We start from the raw sequence: 25,476 nt of genomic DNA, 5'->3' as shown, positions 1-25,476 counted from the left end.
AGACAAAGCTGGCTCAGGAGCCCCAGGAGCTGCTCTCCAGTCCGGACTCGCTGCAGCCAGAGGCTCAGCAGCTGCCATGAATGGACTGGGATCCACACTACAGGACAGACAGCAGCACTGCTGGAAGGAGTGACCACCTGCAATCTCAACTTACTTCTAATATACATTTAGCATGGCCTAACAACAAGAAAAGAATTCTACTACAGCCCATGGCTTTGCTGATACCACACCTTTCCAGTGTTTGGTACCTGCACCCAACACGTACCAAAGCCAGCACTGTGGGCTGTAACATTTCCAGCCTTGCCACAGTTTAAGTAAAAATACAAATCCTAATTCAAAAAAAGGTAACTTAATTTCATTCCAAATGTTTAACCATGTAAACATTCAATTCCTCACTAAAAAAGTGATTGAGTAGTTCCATGATCAACTAGGCTGCACTGATCTAATTTCTCTTTCAAAATACCTAGAGGACTTGAAGAATAAGAGCTCCTTTCTTTAGATATGCTTACACTATCATGATACTGATCACACTGGCACATTTTATAATATCAAACTTTATTGCTCGAAACTAATTGTCTGAAAAATACACATGTAGTACTCAAAGACCGAACACAGAGGATTACATGATTGTGCAGAAAAAAAGCAAGCAGAGGCTCAGTGAAAATGAGGCTTTATAGTTGTACCAATTTAGCACTGGCACCAAGCAACTGCACCCAACACAACTCAAAACAGCAACCATTGTTACCTGCTGGGGCAATAAGGATGAACTTGGTTTTGTTTTCCCATGTTCTCAGATACACATTGAAATACTGTCACTGATAATTTTATTTGGTTAATAACAGCATGGCTTCTTGCACTTCACATTTCTTTCTTCCCACAAAGTTAGGAGGCTATCACTTCCTGAATTCCACTCCAGAACCAAAGTACAGTTTAGTGAATTAGTAAGATAATCATGATGCTTTTAAATACTTGGACGTTACAAATATTATTTGTATAAAGCCTAACAGCATCACAGGAGAATGGAAGTTTACATACAACAGTTAAGTTTATGCATAATAATCTTTCCAAAGTTCTGAGTACCCAACTAATTCAGTTTTGTCTAATAAATATGTTCAAAAAAGCTGATGACTGGTGTTTCAGTAGGTAGCATCTGACTAGTCACAGTAAGTTTTCCGTCAGTACCATGAAGATTTGAATGCACACGAATTTAATCCTTAAAGTCAATATACCACACTTTTGTCGAGAAGCACATAATATGCAAAGCAAAATCTGTCTAATCCCCAAAGGATGGAACAGTTCTTAAAAATACACTCCATCCCTAGAAAAATACCCATCTTCCCCTGGATATAGAAGGGATAAATAACAAGTATCAGTGACAAAAGCAGCAGTTTTATGCATTCATACAATCAGATCTAAACCTTTACAGCCGATTACCTAGAAAACACACAAGAGTTACAAGACAAGTTTAGGATACATCTTGAATCACACTGTAAGTGTTCATGCAGAAGCTGAAGTTAATGCAATGGTCTATCCTCTATCACAGCAGCTCGTGCTTATGTGCAAATGCAAGACTGTTACACTCCAAACAATAGTAAACATTGAAACACAAGAATACTTCACAATGACATAAACAGCAGTTACGTTGTTTGTTCCAGCAGTTATTGCGCTATTTTCTGGACATCTCTCCAGTTAAAGGCTGCAGCAACGTCTAATACCATCTTTTTATGTTTGTTTTGTTTAGAATGCATAATATACGTTCTAGGCTTTGGTTCACAACGAAATCTCTGGATGTTTTAATTAAGGGCAATGGTCACCTTGTGATTCTGATAGTGGCAGACTGAGGTAATACAGCAATCCTCTTAAAATTAATGAAAACAAATTGGTAAGTGAGGCATCTATGGATATTCTGCAGGTGACCTGCAAATGCATTGACATTCTGATTTCAGAAAAATAAAAAGATCTACAAGGGTGATTTGTCTTTTACAGTGCCATCCAAGTACAGATTTTTCTGCTGAAAACACAAGCTGAAATAAAACCTATCTAAGAGTAATACATTTAGGCATAGAAGATAAAAGCCCTGTCTTTATGAAAACAGAAAAGTCCCAATAAAAACAATGAAAAGAGACAAACAGCAATCACTGCTTGTCACTACTGCACCAATATTATATACCCTTCAAAAGATGGAGATTTATTATTAAAGCTATACAAAAAAAAAGCAGAGGCAGTGTTTTTTTTTTGTTTTTTTCTTTTTTTTTAAGACAGGCCACTTCTTTAAATAATAGTTTATATATTGTCTTCCAACTACCCGTATCCTGTTGTAACAGGATTACAACTCATCAAACTAAAAAACTAAATGTAATAATAAAAAATGGGTGGATTCATATTTGCAGAGACCTCCAAGTGTATCATTTAAACACAGAAACAGGTAAGACTCCATGACTCCTCCTGTTTAACCTCTAACATTATATGCAACACATTAGAGAACATTAGTTTGAAATATAAATTAAAATCCACATATTTCCAAAGTAATGTGTGATGTTAATAGGAGGTCTTACAATACTGATGCCAACATTTTTTAAATCCAGTAGGCACTAAATTCAATATACTGCAGCACTCTCTATGTAACATGGTAAATTAAAAACAAAACCACACCAAAATCAGATTAAAAACAAACCAAAAAAAAACCCCAAGCCCCCAGATCCCTGTCAATACAAGTACCAGGAGCTGCAGCAGGTACAGAGAACTGACCTTTCATTCCCAACAGGAGCAGGAGGAGTGTACAAATGGAGCAGTGCAGCTCCTGGGTAAGTCACTGCAGCCCTGCCACCAGCCTGGCTTTCGCTCTGTTCTTTGAGAGCAAACCAAAAACGGCTGCAAGAGAGGATTCCTGCAGTCCCCAGTGACCCCGTGTGAAGAACAAACCACGAAGCAGTGCTTCCACACAGCCACACTATTTCTTTTGTGCTTGGCTTGATAAAGCCTCAGATGACACAGTGAGTACTGCCTGTTTGCCAGGATTGTATTTTAGAGTAGTTGCATATTTGTGATTTCCTTATTTATGAGCATAACCGGTTATGGTCTCATTCTACTTGTTACTCTATGTCATATTCCAAATCTACATTCTAATTTTCATTGCAGAAGTTACATACTTTCTTTAAAAACTAAAAATGTAATTAAAAAAGTAAAAACAAAAACTTCTTAAAAAATCTAAATTGCTGCAGTCAGACTTAAGGGTTGTGTTGATTTTTTTTCTAAAGTCTTTGCGTTTATGGTGCAAATTAATTAAGACTTAACTGACCAAGTCAGATGCAATCTGACACCAAACAAGTGAGAAATTGTTTTATTGCTGGGAAAAGGGAGTGGAAAGTCATTGGCAAAATATCTTCAGACTATCAACCATCATCAGCTGCATTTTGGCTCCAAGCTTTGAAAACAGCCTTTCAAATGACAGTTTTTATTTTAATCATAGAAGTGGGGCCACATTTTCCCTGTTCAACTGATCTGTAAACTAACACAGGCTCTTTTCAGTAACTTTGAATCTCCAACCTGTTAATGCTACCAGGTATTCTTGTTCTTTTCAAGTAATAACAAAATCTGCATCCTCTAATCTCAAATAACTAAGCCTGGCTGGAGACAAGAAACAAGACAAAAAGAAACAGCTTTACTGGCCTAATCCTATGGCATTAGAAACATTGCTCATCACTTTCCTGTATTTGTCACCAAAGTGTCTTATCAGTGCATATTATTATGTGCTGAAATGCAACAAAACTTTTCACAAAAATAGTTTTAGGCATGTTCATACAAGAAGATGTACATATACTTCTTTTATATATACATATATATGAATGTGTATATATATAATATCAGCTTCAACCTGTACATAGATATTCTGAATTTCATACTTAAAATACATCCATTTCAAACAACATGGATGGCTTTCCAGGAGAAAGTGCTTGATTGGTTTTATCCTGTGTGAACATGCCTGTCCTCTGTGCATTTGCCCCAGTAGAGATCTTTATGATCAATTCTTTAAACGTACATATCTCAGAGGTATTAAACAAGGAAAAAAAATCCAAAGAAAAAGAAACTAGGAAAAAGTAATATTGCCCTGATGATGCAAAACGAACAATGCATAACTGAAGCAGCTTGGATTTTAAAAGTTATCTTGCATTCTGCAGCAAACAATTTTTAAATAATTGTTGAAAATCTAGTTCTTCCATTTGTGTTATTGCTCCCCACTTGCACATTTTCTCATTAAACATCAACAGTACAGAGAGGTTCACTACCAGGTTGAGCTGATTCCACTATTGTCATCTTGGGTTTCTTTCGGGTTTCCTCCTAAAAAATACAAAACAGCCCCCACCACACAGTCATAAAGAGAACAGAATCATAAAACAGTTAAAATTCTGAACCACTGTAGCCAAACATGTCAGTTGTTGCAAGAGGCTAACTAGGGCTAATGTCAAAAATAAACGTGCAGAAGTAGGTACAATCAAGTTATGAGCCTGTCTAAAAGACAGCATAACCACCTCCCCAGAAGTAGAGCTCCTATCAAATTTTAGAGAGCTCAGTTTACTTAAAATACTGTGTAAAATAAGCAAAAACCCCCTGATCATTGGTACACGTGACCCATGGCATTCATGGGGTTTGTAAATACATGAGAGCATATACTCACTCTTTCCTGTGCCAGTTTTTTCATTTCTTCCTGTAGCTTGTTCAGGATGTGCAGATTTGGCTTGTTCTTTTTGGCATACTGCTGAAGTTCTATCACACTTCTGTCAGAGGTTTCCTATTCAACAGAATCGTGAACAACTGATCAACTTCCTTTATGGAAAAAAGTTAATGTACATGGAGCAAACCTTAATCTGTTGTGTTTCTGTCTGTAACGAATTTAATTTCTGAAGTAGGAACATCTACTTCCATGAGTTAGTTTAATAGGTTCTTGAATTTTGACATGGGAGATGCAAGATTAACACAATTATTACTGTCAATGTAAGCCAGGCCCCTTAAAGTTTGTTGTAACTTAATTTACAAATCCAGGAAAATCCAGAAGCAAACCTGCAGTCCCAGGGTAGGTTATACTCAAACGAAGCCTGCTCACCTGTTTAACCAGCTTGCTGTTCTCTCTGCCATACATTCGCAAGAGAGAGCCCCAATTTTTCACATGTGGATGCAGTAGCTGAAGGATTTTCTGAGAAGCCAATTGCTTCCCTACTCTTTTATTTTTGCCTGTAACAATAACCATGGAAGTGTGTCAATACCAGCACATTATGTGATGATAGCCACAAATATTCTCTTGAGTTAGTCAAAACAGATACCAGAGAAGAGCATGACAAGCACACAACAGGCTCAGTGGCTGAACAAGCACCCTGAATGGACACAAAGGAGAACAGGAAGAGAGGAAGAGAAAATTCACACATCAAACCAATTATTGTACTTACACCAGCCTCGCACTGTGTGCTTGCCACAAGTCATGACATATTCACTCTTCTGATTTTTCCCAGGAATCACTTCAAACTTTATGGATGTATCACCCATTCCGTGGTTTCTTAAGCACAAACACAATAAAGATCACATACTAAGTAAAACTACAAACAATTGAATGGTTGCAGTTATCATCTTGGACAGCCATTGCTATGAAATTAGATCTATTAATAATAAATGTCAATACATTAAAGATTTTTTTACATTAGTAACTTGAGTCAAAAGAAAAAGCAACCCTGTATGAGAGAAAACAAAATACATTTGTCCAACAACCACATCCTGATCTCCAAAGAGGCACAAGCAGCAAATGTGAATTAAAGAGGACTCAGCATGAACCAGGTCAGCCCCACAGGCCCAGGGAGCTGAGCAGCTCAGGCAGGGTCACTGACCAGCACCAGCAGTGTCCTGAGCCAACACCTCACAGCACACACGGGTCCCCAGGCTGCAGCCCTACCTTTTAAGGCACTCATGGAGAATCTGATATGGAGACAGGAGTCCAGCTTTACTGGTGAGTTCATATACCCGTGAGTCCTCAATACTGATATGGTTAAAATACTGCAAAGGAATTGAAAAGGGTTATTGTGCTTTGTGCAAGGAAAACCCTAATACCGTCCCTAATAACCCTAATTTCTCCTCTGCTACATTAAACCAATTCTGTTGCTCTGTGCTTAGTAGTTTAAAAAGTGTTTTTAAATCTAAAATGGTTTAAAGGCAACATCATTAAAACTGTCCCAGCTAATCAAACATTTGCAGACAAAAAATTTAACTCCAATCTTACATTATTCAATATGTACATAAAAATAACAATATTATGAATTCTTTATCATCATTTCTCCCTCAGGACAAGGTTATTTTAGCAAATTATGAAACTCTATTTACCAAAATGCTGTGGTTTACTAAAAGAGAACAGAACAGCTATTGGCACATTTGGTATTTTATTCTAAAAGAATGGAAAAAAATTGTCTGCATATCTTTAATACCCATTTCAGTAGTGCAGGGCATATAATACATTTCGAAGTCAAAGCAAGGGTACAAACAACTCCTGTATATTACTTCATTTTAGGAAACATTCCTTTCAGGCTGATCACTGGTTTTCCCTTTACTCCTTTCTGATGGTGTCGCTGGTCAATGAACTATTTAATTCACCTAGTACCTGAGAAAATAGCACAACTCTCCTCTTAAAGAATTTTTTCCTTTGATTTTCTCAAATGTCACTGCCCAAACTATGGGATTTCACTGTGTGGTAATAAAAACATCTCAGAAGCCTGAGCACTTTTACTTCTTACATGGTGTCCTAAGATGATCACACAAAAGCAAACAGCACCTAGCTCTGAACATTTCCTGGCAGCAACCAGAGGATTCTGGAAGGCAGGGCAGTACAGGCAGCCTGGTGCCTTGGAACATCCCAGCTAAGTGACCAGCTGGTCAATAAAGAACCAGTTCTCTGCATCAGAGTGAATTTTCTGATCTATTCCCATAGAAAAAATAGTATTTTCTTTGCCCCAAGTCTTGCTCTAAATGGAGGATTTTACACTTCCATTTGACTGAGAAAATAATCTTACCTTTTCAGTAACATTTCTGACATTAAATATGCAATGTTTTAAAACCAAACTCAAATGACTCCAGCCACAAAGCAAGAGCTCAGTACCTCAAGTTCTTGACTGTCTTTGGGCTTCTCCTCAGAGGTCTGTTTAACAAAGTCAGGAATAAGGATTTCCAGTGTAGCTCGAGCTGCAGAAAGTGATTAAACATCTTGATTAGGTTTATTTTAAACAAAAACATCTCATCTAAAAATTGTCAGGTATTTTCTTCTGGTAAGAAATTTATTCACTTACACTTTTCAAGGGAAAAAAAGTTCTACTAGCTCAGCTTGATAACTAATTAAAATAAGAAAATACTTTTTAAAAATGCTTTCAAAAGGAAAAATATTCTAATCTCATTTTAGAAGTGACACAGAGCCTTTAAGACCAAAAACTAAAGAGTTATAATCACCCCCTAGTTTCTTACAGCCAAACCCCAATACTGAGTCACTATGGCCCCTGGAACCCCAGAATGGCACAAAAAGCAAACAGAAACAATTCAGCAGTTGGTACTGAGAAAGAAAAATAAGTTACCAGCTTTATTCTTGGCAAGTTTTTTGCTGCTGGCAGTTCCTGCCCCATAGGTTACTCCATCAATAATCACTGAGGCTCCAAAAGGTTCACTTGGGTTCTCTGGAAATGGAGGAGGAAAGTAAAGAAAGCTTTCTGGAACTCCTGACAAACATGAAATATCACCATCATCAAGATTTGTTTTTGTCATTTCAGCTTCAAGAGGGATGAAAATGGTATTCTTCATGAAGACTGAAAAACTGTTTAACTAACAGTTTTCCATTAACAGACTTAATCACCATATACTTCACTCTTCCAAATGCAGAACTTACAGATTTTAAGAGACCACTGGTAATCTGCCAGAACTCAAATATCAATTCCAAATTTTTTGCATTATGGTGTGAATACAAGAGCTACACACTCTGATATAGAAATTTCAGTTGTATTATATACTGCATATACAGGAATAACATAATTCTGAATAATTATAAGGTACCCTCAAAAGAACCCCAAACAAACAGGAAAAAAAAATTAATGGAACATACATTATACCACTTAGGGGAAAAAACCCAATATTAACCTAATTCCAGTTCTATTTTTCATATACACAACATTTTTGGATTCTTGATTAAGCATAGAGACCGGGATAGTTGTTGAAGGAAACAGACTTACCACATTCAAAGAAATTGTAAACAGGGCGAACCTTTAGGACTCGTTGCATATATTCATGCAAGATGCAAACTTCAGACTTCCCATTGGGATTAATGACAAACTCTGCAAAAAAGACAGGAAGAAGGGAAGAAGCTGCTCATTAGTTCCAGTCTTTGAAAGACACTTTCTGTTACAAACAAATCAACACTGAGCAGCATTCAGCAGTAACAAGAGCTGGAGGTAGTCATTACCTACCAGGACTGTAGCCTTAAATAATGTTTAGTCTTTTGAAGAGGAAATCTATTTTGACAATATTTTTCCTTTCCTATGTAATATACAATGGGTCAAAGAATACAAAATACTGGATCAGGAATTAAGGGGACTTATTACAGGATTTATTTTCAGTCAAGCTTAGAGCTGCAGTTAGTCTTCAAGGCAGCCTGAAGTGCAGCTAGACCAGCTCACCTTTCTTGATAGGTGCATCCTGCACAGACAGGGTGATGAGTTTCTGGTTGGCCGGCAGGATGGGCCGCTCGGACTCCGCCTGCTTCCGCTTCATCTCGCGGTTGAACTGGCGCCGCTCGGCCCAGGTCCGGAACTTCTTCACAGTCACTTGCTCAAAGTCAAAACGCTTCTCCAGATAGCGTCGAAAATCCTCCAGATCTGAGAAACACAGCCAAGTTACTCCCTCTGCTTCACCACTGAACAAGCATTAAGTTCTCTATTTCCACTGTTTTAAATGAGCTGTAATTATTTTTTTAGACTTGGAGCAAAAGGTTAAAGATGCTGTTTTGGACTTTTGAAGTTCTCCTATTATATTAAATTAGATTAAAGAGCTAGACCAGCTCACCTTTCTTGATAGGTGCATCCTGCACAGACAGGGTGATGAGTTTCTGGTTGGCCGGCAGGATGGGCCGCTCGGACTCCGCCTGCTTCCGCTTCATCTCGCGGTTGAACTGGCGCCGCTCGGCCCAGGTCCGGAACTTCTTCACAGTCACTTGCTCAAAGTCAAAACGCTTCTCCAGATAGCGTCGAAAATCCTCCAGATCTGAGAAACACAGCCAAGTTACTCCCTCTGCTTCACCACTGAACAAGCATTAAGTTCTCTATTTCCACTGTTTTAAATGAGCTGTAATTATTTTTTTAGACTTGGAGCAAAAGGTTAAAGATGCTGTTTTGGACTTTTGAAGTTCTCCTATTATATTAAATTAAATGCAAAATGTTAGTGCAAACCAGAAAACAAAATAAAACAAAACACCATTTTATTCTGTCACTTGATGATTTTACTAATCCCTAACCAGCATTAACACCCAACACAATTTGCAGAAAAGCACCAGTAACTGGTCTGCCTTAACATCTAATCACCCTCCCTCTACCTGAGGCAAGGTACACAGTGAGTACAGTGGTTGTGATTTCAGCCTCGGGTCCCTGAAGCCAAACCCAACTGTTGCTGCCTGCCTATTATGCACTGTACCATGAAACACTGCACAGTGATGTGCCATGAACTCCAGGCGTATCTGCAGCCTCTGGGCAGAATTTAACACATTAAATTCAAGTACAGAGTACTAAAAGATTGCCCCCTTTCAGTACAGCTGCTTCTCCTTTATAGAACAGTCTGCAAATATAATCAGCAAAAATAAAGAGTAGCATCCACAGATGTAAACAAACAAAAGCAAGCTGCTGGTATTGTTTCCTTCCACAAGGAATTCCAAATGCAAGTCATGCTTATACTCTATCACTCAGTATCTTTTTCAGTAATTCAGAACAGATCCTATTTAAAGAGAGAGATAGGTGAACATCATGTAGAAAATTAAGTGCTTACTGGCTTGAATTTTGCAGCTAAATATTGATTATTTGGGGGTTTTTTTACATCCTTTGGCATGTTTTTTGGACTGGACATGACACATGTAATGACAAGGACGAGTTTTATGTCTGAGCACTACAAAGATAAATGGCAGCCTATGACCCCTACCAATACTCTGAGCAGCAGCAATTTACAGGGATGGGATTGTTGGGTATGCAGATGTGGTAAGAGTCAGTAACACATGAGCTTCCTCCTCAAGTTCCTCTCCATTGGGTGGTGACTTTGGCATGATGTCTTTAGACAACGTTTTGTGTAGAGGTTATCAGATTTGTATAACTAAAACAATGAAGCATCACACCCCTCTTATGAGTGCAATTATATTTGCATGACCTAGTCTGCTAGACTTGTGCACATACAGAAACACAGCTTAACTACATCATTTACCTTAAGAGATCATCCTGAAAGTAGACATAAGTCAGCCAATACAGAGAGGGCATAGAAAAGCCTTCCTTGAGGAAGTCACATGAGCACATTTGACAACAGCAAATGAACACAATGACATAACTTATTCTTATACTGAGATAAACTGTCAAAATGTTAAATTTTTGTGTAAAACCTTTCCATGTGGACTCTCAGGGCTTCAGGAAAGATTATAATTTAGTAGCTAAGTCTGGAATAAAATTTCCCAAATGCCATTACCCCAGCTCAAGTCAAGAAAAGACTCTACTTCCCATACATACCTACAGATTCATCTTTACATACTTCAACTTTGGCCTTAACTTGTCCCAAAGCTCCTTGTGCTGCATCTCCCCCAGAAGGGTCTTTGTCATCTAAAGGCCCAGAATCAGCAGCAGTGGAATCTGGTTCTTCTGTTTGGCAGTCCAGTTCTGAGGATTTATCTAGATGCTTTACAGGTGATACTTCCCCATTTGGGGTTATGTCATTGTTTTGTTCCCTTTCCTCATTTTCCTTCATTTTTTTGTAATGAAAGCAGGGAATGCTACTAAGGGGAGGATCATGTTTCTGCAAATATAAATAATACAGAAGGTTTCAGTATCTCAAGGTCACCAAAAGCAAAACTCAAACCCAAAAGATGCAAGCAAGATGGAAGCTATTTGTATTCAGTCTAAGCTCAAGCTCCCCTTTGGTCAGTAAAGTCACTCTCCTCAAGAGCTGAGCAGGGCCACTCCTGGGGGACCTTGACACTGTGTGACACTGACACAATCCTGCTGGCTTAGCTCCAGCCTACAATCTGTTCAGCTACATGCAAATACTCCATGCTGTCATAAAATCCATTGAGCTTTCCTGAGGATAGGCCCATGGCATTAAATCCAATTTCTGTAGATTGCTTGGGTGCAAGAACATCATATCCTTACTTCTTCACATGTGGACCATAAGCCACAGCTCAGACTAATTTATAGCTACCAATAAATGATCCCTAGATATATGCCATGGTGCAATAAACCCCCAATTTTGCAGCCATACTAGGAAAGTGAAGGCACCAAACAAGATAATATCATTCACTTTAACTGCCCAAACAGTAAAAAAAAAGCACCTAAGAAAAATCATACCAGATTTTCAGACAAAAAAAAATCACTTTCCAAGGATCTTAATTCAAACACTGGAAATAAGCCTGCCAAAGCAGAAAAATGTTCAACTGCTTACAGGAACATATCTAATTTTTTAATCTTAGTAAAGTATTTAGAAAATTGACAGCTCTCACCCTTATGCTTCCTGTTCCCAAAAAATAAGGTCTAGACCAGGTAACAACTCTAGATTCTCTGTGCAGATAGACAGGAATGCCCGAATTATGGAATGTCATGATCCATCCATCTGGCAAAGGTTCTGTAGGAGGGCGGCCACGACCTTTAAAGCAAATAATGGCTTTAAACTTGGATAGGCTGCTTAGAAGATTTATTGCTTTTTCTGTCCCAAAGAATAAAATGGCACTGAACAAGATTAATAATGTTTTGCACAGAGATGTCATTTTAATAACAAGGTGTATGCCTCTAACCCAGAATAAATCCTACAAAATTAGAGATTCCATTATGTTCTAAACTAAAGGCAATAGTAGCAATAATTTTTATATAGACTGATTTGCTTGTTACATCACTGAATTCTCTTTTCTTTAGTCTTTTGATACTTGTCACAAGCATCACTGGAAAGTATTTACTGGAAAAGTCATACTTGCTTCAGAAACACTTCATTTTCCATTAAAAATTCTAATTTGACACTCAGGAGTAAGTTTGCATCAAAATACCACCCAAACATCCAGCAATGGGCTCATCACTAAGCCAAGGTCTCATGTCTCTCTAATGACAAATCAGAGACTATTCACCTTTGCTGGAAGTTTCCTGGCAATCCTCTGTTACTATACAATTTTGAAGCAAAACGTTATTTGATTTTTTATTTCAGAATACAGTGAAGCTGTAAAATACTCCTCTAGTACATATTTAAGTTTTAATTCTAATTCAGAATATTTTCCATTACATTCTTCTGAATGGCTTTGTGTTCTCAGCTTTTCTTTATTAGTAGTTTCTAACACAATGAAATTGGATAAATGTAAGCCACTGACTTTTCTAGCTATTATATTTAACCTAGATTGCATTCATAGAGACCTCAAATGAGGCAATTTCAACAGAAGTTATGTAACTGAAACAGGAAGAAGGCCAGAATGTCCAGAGACCAAAGCCCTAGATCAGCCTCCTTCACCTCATTATTGTACACAAATCCACACACTAAAATATATTCTTATTACATACAACAGATCAAAAGCAAAAGTCAAATTCACTGTTTAAGAATGTGAAAAATCATATTCCACAATGAGAAGCCTCCCAACAATAAAATTCTCCAACACATGAACAATTTCACACAAACTGCTGCCTCACACTCTGCTTGTTGATGTATTTTGTGCTACAGACATGAGCCATGAACAGGACCTACAGTTATTAAATGCACATGAACTTACTCTTCAGTACAGTTTTAATTTTGGTCATCATTGGCTGCACACTTGTCTCTCCATCAGACTGGTGATCACTCTCACCACCGTATTTCTCATTATCTAGTCTCCTTGTTTTGGGTGCTCGGAGACCCTCTTCCAGCAGAGCATCCACATCATTATCAAAGTCATCCTGAAAGAGACTTCATCAGACACCATCCTTCTGGGCCTACCAACCTCCCTTTTCCCTTGCAAAGAGAAAGCAGACATTTTTTATATGCACTTCCACACAGAGAAACTAGAAATTTCCAATGATTCCAGTAAAGAGACTGAAAAATAAGAAAATAAGTTTGTGATGATAAAATGGACTGCAGTTGTGTGAGAAGACTTTTAAAGGCTGTTTTAACAGAAAACTAGAGAAGCTGCAACACAACTCAGAAGTTTGACTAAAACAGCTTACACTTTCTCAGCCGAAGGTCCCTAAAAATTCTGCAGTTTTGACTCGTGTACTGCACACTTTTCGAAAAGATTGGTTTTTTGCAAATTTTTTTCTAGCAACTTGGAAACCTCTCACCCAGCAGACCTGTGGATTGACTTACCTCATAGGAGAAATTCAAGGTTTCTTCATCCACTTTATCTCTTTGAACAATTGCTTTAGATGTGAACCCTCCTCCTTCTTCATCTATTTCCATCAAATTGTCGGTAAAGTCTTCTAGCTCATCCAGAACTGCAAATTCCACTCTCTTTTCCTGATCAATATCATTTTCATCATCCTTCTTGTCATCACTTTCACCCCCTATCCCTGCAGCTTTACCATTACTACCACCAAAAGGACAAACATGCAAATCCCCATTGACATTATTCATACCAAACTCTGTATCTGCCTTATAATCCTGCTCAACTCCAGTGTACAGAACCTTCCTATCTTTGCTTTTGCAGCTTTCTGTAAAGCTAACACTAATCTTCACATCCTTCAGTAACTTAAGATCTGGGGTGAACTTTCGAACTGACGGTGCGTGACGAGCAGTTCTCGGGCTTTGGTCACTACTGTTGGGGTCTATGAGGAGACGGCTTTTGTAGCAGGCAGATCCCTTTGTGAGCAGCTGTGTTCTGCAGAGACTGTGCGTGTCCCCAGCAGGGCTCTCTGACTGTCCATCACCACCAGAGCCAACGTCCATTACCTCTGCGTCACTGGACGTTTGCAGGGGAGGTGGTGGAGGCTGTTCGCTGGGCGGCAGAGGTGGCCGACAGGAGTGATTCTCCACATTCATTTCTCTTGCAGGTTCTTTAGGGAGGGGTGGTACATTTTCATAGTTCTCCATTTTTAAAACTACTGTTTTAACAAAAACAATGCTTTAATAAATGTTTATCCCTATTTTCCTAACATGCATAAGTCCATCAGGATTGGTTTATCATGTCCTATTCAATATGCAACACTGATGATTCAGTTAAGCTGACTACATTGTTCTTTTCATTAATGTAGACAGCTTTCAGAATCACTGTCTCAATTATTGGAAATCACAATGCATTCAGCTTAAATAGCTGAAGACTAAGAGTGCATCTTTCACTGGACAAGCTGGTCTCCTTTTCTTCTTTCAACCTACAAGAGGAAACAAACAAAAAAAAAAAAGTGTTACAGGAAAAAAATGGAAATAGTATCCCAAGCAGAAAGAAAACCTGTCACTACTTCTAGCATCAATTTCAAGTAGAAGAGTGACACTTTCACAGTGAGAAAAGCAGGGTACCCAGATACTATCTTGAATGAGGCCAAAACTAGAGTGGTTTTATTGCTCAAGCTGTACACCAGCACAAGAATTTACTAACACAGATGCCTTTACCATTAGTTGACTACCTCTGCTTTGTTAGCAGGCAGGGCATTAAGCATAACAGACTAAAAACTGCATTTTGGGGAAATTCTCCCATAATCTGAAACAAGCTGGTATTCGAGCCATACTTACCCACACAGCAGAAAGGATAATTAGCTTACAGTTTAAGACAATCTGCAAAACCAACAAGATTTTAAAGACTATGGTCATGGCTTTTCAAATTTTAAGTTATCAGCTACTTCTGAAATCTCACCATTTACTAAAATATCACAGAAAATTACTTTCTAGATAACCAGATATTAGACATTTGATCTTGTATTTTGCACTATTATGGAACTATTTATTATGCCAGCCCAGGCAGAAAAAACCAACAGCAATACCCAAACACCAACTGAGGCAAGGCACAAAGCTGGCAATCAGAAGTTGTAATGGGATCAATTAAATTCAGCAATATGCAGAAGTTACCTACCTGGAAGCTGGAAGAAAGTAGAATATAGAGCAAACTCTAATATGGCAACAAAGCAAGTTTTGCTGGGGCAGCAGAGGAATTCATATTTTGTGGGTTTTTTGATGTGTGTAGGGATTTTTAAACCTACTCAAAATTGTGACACATCCAATTGTGACACACTGAGTTTGACATGCATTATAAAATTACTAAGGAAAAAAACCTGGTAAGAACTCTAAAATAATCCCATCTTCTCTGATACCAACATATTAATTCTCAGATTGATAAATGGCTCATTCACCAGTTAGACAATAATTTCTATGTATCTAATTCCATTCTATCCTACAAGATGACCTCATTACAAAGACCAATTCCTCCATCTTTCAACAGGTTCTGGAATGTATAATGTGGAGAACACCCCTAGAGATAAATTTGTCTATAGATTTCCTCCTCTTCAGATTAAAAACGTAAAAAAAAGTGAATGACAAATTATTAAATTCTTCACAGTAAATAATTAGTTTCTTAATTCTGAACAGAAGAATCAAAAGTTACAGCATGAGCTCAATAACTCCTGGAAACTAAATGCCTAAATCATCTCATTTTTCCATCTTAAAGAGTCTTCTAAAGACTCTTGAAAAGAGCAAGCACAATTCCCACAGAAATGGAATACTGAAGTCAGCATTCTAGAATTTGAAAGAGCAAAACCTTCCCCTGTGTTCAAGGAGCTCCCTGGTCCAACAAGAAAGACTTATTTTTGACAAGGCTAAGACAGGATTGTGAATGTCAGTTCCAGACCCTGATACATGTCCTGCTCCTATGCTAAAGTGTTTTAATAATACCAGTGTCAAAACATAACTTAACCTTTACCTGCCCAGCTTGGGTAGTTCACTGATACACCAGCTCTGCTCTTTGCAGGAAAGATGTCTTGTTATTCTATTCAAGCACTGGTAACAATTATATTCTTGTTGTCTTCCCTTTCTTGCTGGCTGTGAAAGGATGAATAGCTGAACAATGAACAGCAAGTCACAGCCAGGGATTGTCTGCTCCTCAGCACACACTGGCTCAGGAAAAGTATTAGACCAAGATGGGTTCAAAGGAGCTTTTTCCATTTCTAGCCATTAACCTGCCACATCCCTAGGGTAAGATAACTGTCTGGTAGTGATGCCAAAAAGATTTTTGCTTTTTATATTTTTTCCATATATTTACAGCTCTCTAGACCACTATAATATAGTTATATAGCGCCTTAATTAACTCTGGTACTTTTCCTACACTTTCCCTTAGATTTTAGAACAATAAGCTGACCTTCTAAACACATTCCTGGAATATTGTTTAGTCATTCTAAGTAGGGGACCCACAGTAAGACATAACAAGAAGTGGGCAGAGAACCCTTGGACCAGCTCCAAGGGGCTGGCCCAGGGATGGGTTACAGGGGCAGCTGAATCTCCTGGATGTACCTGTTATATCCTAATTAATTAACTCTGTAATAGCAGAAATCTGGTGCCAGGTGCGCCCATCATGACCAGACACCTGAAAGCTCCTGAAGAAAGGTCTGTTTGTTACTATTCTAACACTAAAAAACAAGGGTTTTTTCTCTGTTGATGATAGGTAACAGTAGCTGTACAGTTCCAGTGGACTACAATACCTGCCTGTAAGCCACAAAAAGCAAGGCAGAAGCAGTGCAACACAGGCCCAATTCCCATCTACTTCCCTGCCAGCTGACATTACAGTATGCCCTTTCTATCAGGGGCTGGGAAAAAAAACAACAGAACAAAGCAACAAAACCACTGAGCTACCAGGTATTTGAAAAGACAGAAGGGAGAAAAGGCAAAAGGATGTTAGATGAGCTTGTAGGTTAAACAGCCAAATGGGCCTTAGACAAGGGAACATAACAGCCACACACAAAAAGGCTCAGCATACCAAGTTACATCCTAACATAAGTCAGTTTCCTACTGTCATCCTTTACTGAATTGTCCTGAAATAACATATTTTATTCTCCAAGGCTCCACCAAGTTCCATTAGCAGTTTCCACAAGGATTCCTTCCAAAGAGACAGAGCACCATTGGCAACTGCACCAGGCAGTACAAACACTGAAAACGTCAGTGCTCAGCTCATGTTCTGCAGATCACCAGCACAAGGAATTTCCACATTTTTAACTGCTTACTCTTATTTTAGCTAATCATTTTAAGAAGTTTCATGCCACAAAGTAAACTAAACAATGCAGATACAGGTGGGGGCATATTAATGTAATATAGCAAACCACAGAGGTCCCAAAGAAAGCAGAGTAATCTTAGTCTGCTTGTCTTACAGATGTCCTTTAAACACAGAAAGGAACAAAACAAAACTACTTTGTTTAGTAAGTACCACTGCCCATTGCCACAAATTGACAGACAAGGAACAGGAGAGAAATACACAGAGAAAAGGATATCCTTTTTCAAGGCAGAAAAAAACCACAATCTTAAAATTTGGACATTTCAGCATTGCCCAAACTCAAAGAAAAAAATCCTTTCAGTTACAGCAGGTCAGCAGTCTAGAAACAAATTTAATAAAAACCACAATTTCTTTGCAAATACACGTAGCTGCAGCAAGGAACAGCATACCATAGATTCTCTCTTCAAAAAGTCACTTTTGAAGAGAAACTATGTCAGAGACTGTTTACTGCACATTCAGTGGACCCCAAGCAAAGTGTCCTCATTTGCTAACCAAAGTCCTCCTGCAGCCCCAAATGGCAACTCAGGTGCTGATCCATTACTCCATATCAAAATAATTCCCCACTCACAGTCATCTACCTTCTTTTCATTACAGCTAGTGTGTCTTTTCAACACATACAACTCAAGAAATAAGTTAATCCTATTTATTACCACTGCTAAAAAAAACCCCAAAACCCACAAACCCAAAACAAAACCTGAAGAAACTGGATTTATTTTCTTTAAACCAGAACAGAAAGTACCAAAAGAAAATATCCTTTAAGATAATACTACATGTAAGAACTCAGTTCTTCTCATTATCAGCTTTAGTGTAGAAAGATTCTGAACAAAACAACCACTTTGTGTAAGTCAGCACCAAGGCACTTATTTTGTGTAAGCAAGACACCAAGAAAATGCAGCCAGAGCCCAACAACAACATTATCAGTGGCAAATAGAGACAAGGCTCAAGAAATCCTCTAGTTCTTATCACTTTATTCCATTTCAGCACGAACAGAGTACATAATTTTGGAAAGCCATCCTCAGAAATGGCAAAACAACAGTTGCTTTTAGAGCTTGAGCAGTTTTCTGGCAGGGTTTAGATGGCTTGATTAATTATGTAAGACAAGAAATTGATTTTTAAAAGGCAAAAATCAGAGCCTAGGAAAGAGAAAATATATTCTTCCTTTCCTATCATATGTAAGCTTCTTACTTGAAAAGAAAAACAGGAGACATAAGGAACCAAAATACCTTCTCTTTCTCTATAAAAGCGAAGCAATCCTGATTATGACAAAGAGCTGCCTAGTGACTCAACTTCGCATCCAGAATTAAAATAAAGAGCCCCCGAGTTTAATTACCCAAACAGAACGACCTCTCAAATCACAAAACAAAAATTAAAGATCTAATTCCAATACCTCTAACTCGCAACCTAATGGAATAAAGAAACTGAACGTGTTCACCCAATTCCAGTTTATGGTCGAGCAACGCCTGGGTATTCAGGTCTCAGCGGGCAAACAAACTTTGCAGACAAACCCGAAGCCTAAGAAAAGGAGGTACAAAAGAACGAACTGTTTCCAACCAAAAAAAAAAAAAAAGGTGAAGAAAGCTGGGAAAATTAACCCTTCAGAGGCTGATGGAGATAATTTGCTATTAATAGAAAGAACACATTAAGAAGAATCCTGAGAGTTACAGAGACATCACGTTACCTTTAATGTACCAGAACTAAAAGAGCCCCTGCGTGCCCGCACACACGTCGGTGCCCTTTCTTGCCGACTCGGCTGCGGAGCTGACGCGCTCCGGGCCGCGGGGCCGGGGCTGCGTGCGGCGGAGCCCCGGGCCCGGCACACCCGGAGCCGGTACCCCTCACCCCGGAGCGGGAGGGGCCGAGGGCACACGCCTGGCGTTCCCTTCCCCAACACAACCCCAGGGAGGGGGCTGAGGGTAGGCGGGAAACGGAAAAAAAAAAGTTCCCCCAAAACAACCAAAGAAAAATCCTGAACAAAACAAAACAGCGGCTCTGAGCAGAGGCCGCTCAGGCCGGGCGCAGGGGAAGCGCCGCACGGCAATGCCCGGCGGGCAGGGCGGCGCCTTGCAGCGCTGGGATGTCGGAGAGGCTGCTCTGGGCTCCGCGCCCGGGGGCCGCTCGGGCAGGCGGCAGGAGCGCGGCGGGCCCGCTGGCGCTGCGGCCTGTGGGGCGGAGGGGTTGGTGCCCGCGCAGGCCCGCCCTGCCCGCCACCCCGCGGGGCCCGCACCCACCTGGGCCATCCCCGGCGGCCCCGCCGCTCCAGTGCCGGGGCTGCGGGTGAGGGCGAGTCCGGCCGCCTCACGATCGCCGTCCCGCACTCCGCGCTGCCGCCATCTTTAAACGCCTGCGCTGGGCCCCTCCGCTGCCCGCGGGCGGGACCTCACGCGCGTCGAGCCAATGGCGTGCGCAGCGTCCGCGGTCACCGATTTGAAATCCCGGCTGCCATTGGTCCCTTCCCGTGCCCGTCACAGCGCTCCGCCAATAGAAACGCGAGAGACGCCCGCCCTCACGGGCCCGGGCCATGGCGGGGCGGGCGGATCCTTTGTGTGGCCCGGGCACCGCTCGGGCCTCTTCCCCCTGTACCCTGCACCAGCTACAACAAAAAAGCCACTTTTCCCTGCAAACGCTGTTTTGTGTCTTTAAGCAGCAAAACTACAGCAGAGTACTACAAGACTGATTTACCTAAAAAGGATAAATCAAAGTAGGGCCATTTCTGCTGGTCTGTGTACCAAGCACTTGACAGAACAACTCCCAAATCTGACTGTAGAGTTTAGACAGAATTACTAAATAATAATTGAAAACATCTTACATAATTTATGTAAAATTATTTCTAAAGCGTCAATGAACATTTGCTGTCCTAATTTGCTCTATTATTTTATAATTTGTGAGCAATATAGAGCTTTTATTGATATACTTACTTATAGGGTTACTCCTTCACTGGTATGAAATCAACATCAGACACAAAATTTTGTGATAATGCATCCTGGTTTCGTCACCTACAGTAAGTTTGTGCTTGTTTCATGTGTAACTTCAGGACATGAGAATCTTCTAGTATTTCACCGATCTCATGTCTTTGAGGTCCCCAAATACTGCTATGAAAGATATTTTAATAAACTTTTAAAACTTACTCAGAAGACTGCTGTTAGGTCTTTCCATCTTTGTGTTTGTCTCACTGCACCACACATCTAATGATAGGGTGATAATTTGGAAATAACATCACGGTACCGTGTCAACACAAAGATCAGGTTACGGAAACTGCTTTAAATCACTGCAAGCTGCCCTCAAAAACTGAACACAGTTTCCACTAAAATTTTAATTCCTCGTAACAGGCTTCTGCACTCAAGCCATTATTTTAGTGATTTTTAAATTATGACTGCTTTTATTAATGCTAAAATGAACCACTTCAGAATGTGCATTTAATAAACACCCACGGTTTGCAGAACAGCCACTCACGTCACACTTCAACTGTCAAAGCTGAGGAAAAAGATCTCACAATTAAGTAAACAGCTCGAGTTGATGCTGGCATTTGCTGTGTCAGGTCACCTCAGATTGCTAACACTGGGACAGAAGATTGTCCCTCTCAAAGGGCCTATAAAAATGCAAGTATTGTGACTCACTGGCATCCTATTTATGTGCCTGTATAAATGAACTACTGCAGTAATAAGACCCCATACTTCAGAGAACAGGTTACATTTTTTGTATGTACATGAACAGCAGTGCTTCGGTTGGGATCAGATGAGGCACACACAGATTTTTGCATAGAGTTGGAGAATCAAAATGCCAGCAGTGCTTAGAAAATTAAAAAAAACAGTTCTAGTTTTTCTAATGTGCATCTGTTTTCAGAAAATCTTAATAATATGTCTTAAACTAGTGGTGCAACAGCTGATTCTTTGATACACTGACACTACAGGGAAATAGACTTCTAACTTTTATGAACAAAATAATAATAATCCATTAACAAAACAATGTTTTCATTTAAAAAATGCTCAAATTGTGGTTACATTTTTAAACCAGAAGGTATGACCTCTGGAGAATTAAACCTGATCTGATGTCATCTGCTCTAATAAGGTGCAAAATTCACCTGAAAATTTTCATCACCTGGACTTCTGATGGAAGACTTGTCAAACATGCACAAAAATCTTCAACTTTTGAATTAGACATGTACAGGTCCACCTGCATGGTGCAATCAGGATTAACCATAATACCATGAAGTGCCATTAGCAACAAAATCAGTTCCTAATGACAAGGAGATTTTCACATAGAAGACATTGAAGGCTGGACAGAAACTACTGCTGTGAACACAAAATACAGCCATCAAGCCTATAAAGACAAAACTGAGCTTCCCAATGAAGTTAACAGGCTGCATTCATCGGAATGGAAATTAGGTGGAGCCAGTGGCTTTTTCATATTCTTCCTATGTCAGTAACTGCAGCACACACTGTGCTGTTCCAGCAGCAAAAGCTGCTGCAAGACAAGTGTTGTTCAGCCTTCATTACTTTTATTTCAGTAAAATAAATTGCACTGCAGCTTTTTACTTTTTTTGTGGCATTGGTAAACTGGTATTTGCTTGCATTATATGTCTTTGTCTTTCACTTTTTGCTGCAGTCTGCTCTCCTCAATCTATTCTCTATCAGACATCACAGCCATGGAAAGATGTCAACAGGACCCCATGAGCAATCTCAGATCAGTTCTCGGATGGCAAAAGAAGTGGTTGATTGCTACCAAAAATAATCAAAGTAGACAGATTCTTTGTCTCAAGGATACCACAGAATTACCAATCCTCCTCTTGCCATTCACAGATACAACATAATCTAAATCGTGTTGTCTACAGAATCACATATGACTTTTGATTTTCCTGTTGGAAATACTTCAGCCAAATGGTTCTCCCAAGTTTCAGACTGCTGGCAGAATTTTCCCAATAATGCAGACATTTTTCTAAAGACAGTATTGCTTAACAAGGGGTATGATGTCCAAGTGGTCAAATGAAAAGTAACAGCTTTGCACTGAAATCAAGAAAAAGAAAAATAAGGCAAAAATCAAGTGACCTTCACATTACAAACTGGGCTGCACAAGCCATGCAGAAGGAACATTGTGTTAAACTGCACCTGCACCAGTTGTACCTGGGCTGGTGCTATCCTGCAGTGGCTGAGGCTTCCCTTATTCTTCATACATAGAACAAAACTATTCCTATGGCTGAAGATCCTGCATTCCTAAATACACTCAATTTATCTAGGGGGAATAATAGGAAAAAAGAGATATTATTCTGGGACAGAATAGTAGTCTTCAAACTTTGATTTCTATAGGTCCTGTCATCCAAATAGTTCAGAACACTGTGCTGAAATAGGCAATATTTATCTGCTCTTTATAGACTTAAATAAAACCCAAAAAACATCCTCTGAGTCAGCCTGGTGGATGTTTGCACATCGTGCATTTCCACCAGTTAAACCACCCCTGCAAGTCAATGTTACTCACTTCGCAGAGTTGTGGTAGTGTTGCACTGACAACTACTTCAGACATTCTGGCTTCTCCCCAGCTGCTGCTGCATGGTCATTTTTCTTGTGAGCCATGATGTTTGTAACTCAAATCTGTGGTAACAAAGCACACTTGGTTGTACACACTTTGTGTGAACTACAGCTAAGAAGTTGCTGCTGCAATCCCTCAGCCTGGGCTCCTCTCCTCACTGCTGGCAGAGCACAGACGTGAATCAGGAGCGTAATCTTCGGCTGTCAAAAATCCAGGTGTAGTTGCACTTATACAAGTAAAACCATAAATGTCAGTACCTTTGTTTTCCCTGACAGAGGCCAAATAAATTACAGTTCTGAAAGCACAGTTGTGCTGCTAGGGCTGTTTTTAATGCAACTGCCATCCCGGGATTGCTTTGCCAGTCTAAACTCATGCACATTACAACAAGACAGAACTCAGACTTGACTGGCACAATATATTGCTAAAGAAAACAGAAAAATTTGCAACTGCCATATTGCAAAGACAGTGATGCAACACATCTATACATGCTATATCTGGAAGTACAACAGGCCAACAGATGAAGATTTATGCAGCAAAACAATTGGTGCAGAGAATTTAAATCTTCACGTGGGGTGCATTTCAGACAGTTTTTCTCAGGTTAAACTCATTACCTGTTGGGAACACCTGGTGCATTCCTCAAGCACACTTACCTGTTCTGTTCCATCTGAAACCAGCCTAGACCCTGGCACATGAGGCTGCCCTGAAATGTGAGCCAAAGCACAGTGAACAGGGACAAACAGGAAAGCCATGTAAGGGCACTAATCAAAGCAGTGATAAGGCAGACCCATCTGTAATTGAGAGGACAGTTAATTCCTCTCTGAATGCCAGTCATTCCAGTGAGACATGGGAAACAGGAGATGGATAATGCACCTAAGATGTGGTTTTACATAGTTATTTTTAGTAGCTATTGACAGCAGAGATAGCACAGGGAAAGATAAAAAAACCCTTGATTTCTCATTCACCTTCTTCGTGGAAGAGTACATTCCTTTAACAGAGGCAAAAACCTCAATCATTGAATAGTAATTATAATAATGTACCATAAGAAGAGACACTGCTGGCCCCACATACTTCCCAGTATATTATTTAATATATGTTAATTAACATCTGAAAAGTGATGTGGTTTTCTCCACAGAACACAAGCAAGCAACGTGTTTACCCACTCTGGCAAGTTACTGACCAGGGCTGGCTCTGTGTGTCAGGTGAGACACGGATGGAAAACACTCCTGCATCACCAGAGGGAAGCTGGAAGGCACCTGAGTGCCTTGGTAGGCACTGTCTTTCTCAGAGGCCTCAAAGAGAACAGGATCACAAACCAGAACATCATTGTGTGTTCTCTGTTTTCCCCTTCCTTTCTCCATCTTCTGGTCTGCATTTAGCTTTCATTTATTTTTCTCCATTTATCTTTCTAATACAAAGACACAAAAATTTAATGCACAGCAGCAGAGATACTGCTTTTTTTCTCATTCATGTTGTGTGTGACTCATGCATTGTCATTTCTGGTTATCCTGCTTAACATTATAATATTTATTATTTCTCCCTCATCTGTTATCAAAAGTTCAGTGCTTAAGTCTTCAGTTTTAAAAGATATGGTAAATTTAAGCATGTCAGTATGATACAATATTCAGCTTCTAAGCTCTTGATACACAATGTTACAGAGATAATTTATATATATTTATATATATATGAAATATATTCAACATTTCTTCACTCTGTTCACCTTAACCTACATTTTGCAGCATGAGTCACACTGATGGGTTCTGTAATTCTCACAGTTCATGCCTCTCCAGCTGATTGCAGTACTGATTCTATTTTCACCAAGTGAAGACTATTTCCCAGATCCTCAGAAGCTATCAACAAGACTTCTCTGCAGAAAATGAATCAGATGAAGAACATCAGCCATGTCCTGTTACATCAATCTGAATGAAATAAAACTAATTCCTACTAGCTAATATTCCATATAAATAGGGATGCTTGCTAAGCCATAAATGTGCATTAAGTTCTACAGGCTAAAATTGAAATGTGAGATACTTTAATTATTGCTTAGTATTTCATAGATTAATTCCAAAATTACTTATTTCCTTACAATATTACAAAAACAGTGTTCTCAGTTTTTATCTTAATTATTTAGTTTGGTGTACTTCATTTGTAACAAGAAATATCAACCAAGCTTTGACACAGTGAGGACCTCCAAAGGCCCAGCTCCCCCTTCTCTGCTCAGATGTGTTTTATTAAGCTACTGCAAGGGAGATGGGACAATTCCCCTCCACTGCAGGGGCCAGTGCAGCAGAACATTAATGCAGGCTCTACTCAGTGTAATAGGAGAGTCTCAGGTGTGCCAAGGATCCACTTTTCCACAGTGAACATGGATTCCCATCCTCCAGTAGAATTTTGTGAGGCTCCACTTTTCCCTAAGGAAGAATTGATTTTGCTCTTTCCTATCTTTCAAATATTTTCAGATTTCTTACCTGTATAAGACAACTATACAATAGCACAGAATTAGGAAATACCTA

At 39.5% G+C, this 25,476-nt stretch overlaps 1 protein-coding gene across 2 annotated transcripts; it reads right to left on the bottom strand.

Annotated features, from left to right (window-relative positions):
- Positions 1-538: 538 nt before the first annotated feature.
- DGCR8 (DGCR8 microprocessor complex subunit) lies at positions 539-19,830 on the bottom strand. 2 transcript variants are annotated; one of them, XM_039724843.1, is made up of 14 exons: positions 19,675-19,830; positions 13,567-14,567; positions 12,998-13,160; positions 11,753-11,895; positions 10,770-11,052; positions 9,076-9,273; positions 8,247-8,348; positions 7,599-7,697; positions 7,133-7,215; positions 5,939-6,039; positions 5,442-5,548; positions 5,102-5,229; positions 4,676-4,789; positions 539-4,338 (listed from the first exon to the last, which is right to left on the bottom strand). In XM_039724843.1, the coding sequence occupies exons 2-14, from the start codon at positions 14,287-14,289 to the stop codon at positions 4,255-4,257; spliced, it is 2,328 nt and encodes a 775-aa protein (XP_039580777.1). In that variant the 5' UTR covers positions 14,290-14,567; positions 19,675-19,830; the 3' UTR covers positions 539-4,254. The 2 variants fall into 2 exon arrangements, with proteins under 2 accessions (XP_039580777.1, XP_039580779.1); XM_039724845.1 differs by lacking the exons at positions 10,770-11,052; positions 11,753-11,895.
- Between the last annotated feature and the right edge of the window lie 5,646 nt (positions 19,831-25,476).

Source organism: Passer montanus, unplaced genomic scaffold (genome assembly GCF_014805655.1).
Source record: "Passer montanus isolate IOZ18808 unplaced genomic scaffold, ASM1480565v1 scaffold53, whole genome shotgun sequence".
Taxonomy (NCBI): Eukaryota; Metazoa; Chordata; class Aves; order Passeriformes; family Passeridae; genus Passer; species Passer montanus.
The sequence above is the reverse complement of the archived record's forward strand: the minus strand, read 5'-3'. Positions and strand labels throughout refer to the sequence as shown.

What these genes read in the sequence shown, in the direction of transcription:
- DGCR8 (XM_039724843.1), bottom strand. Translation starts at nt 14,289, where the DNA reads ATGGAGAACTATGAAAATGTACCACCCCTCCCTAAAGAACCTGCAAGA. An exon ending in CCTTGAATTTCTCCTATGAG is followed by an intron (nt 13,161 to 13,566) that starts GTAAGTCAATCC and finishes AGTCTCTTTCAG; the next exon opens with GATGACTTTGATAATGATGT. An exon ending in TGGGAACAGGAAGCATAAGG is followed by an intron (nt 11,053 to 11,752) that starts GTGAGAGCTGTC and finishes TTATATTTGCAG; the next exon opens with AAACATGATCCTCCCCTTAG.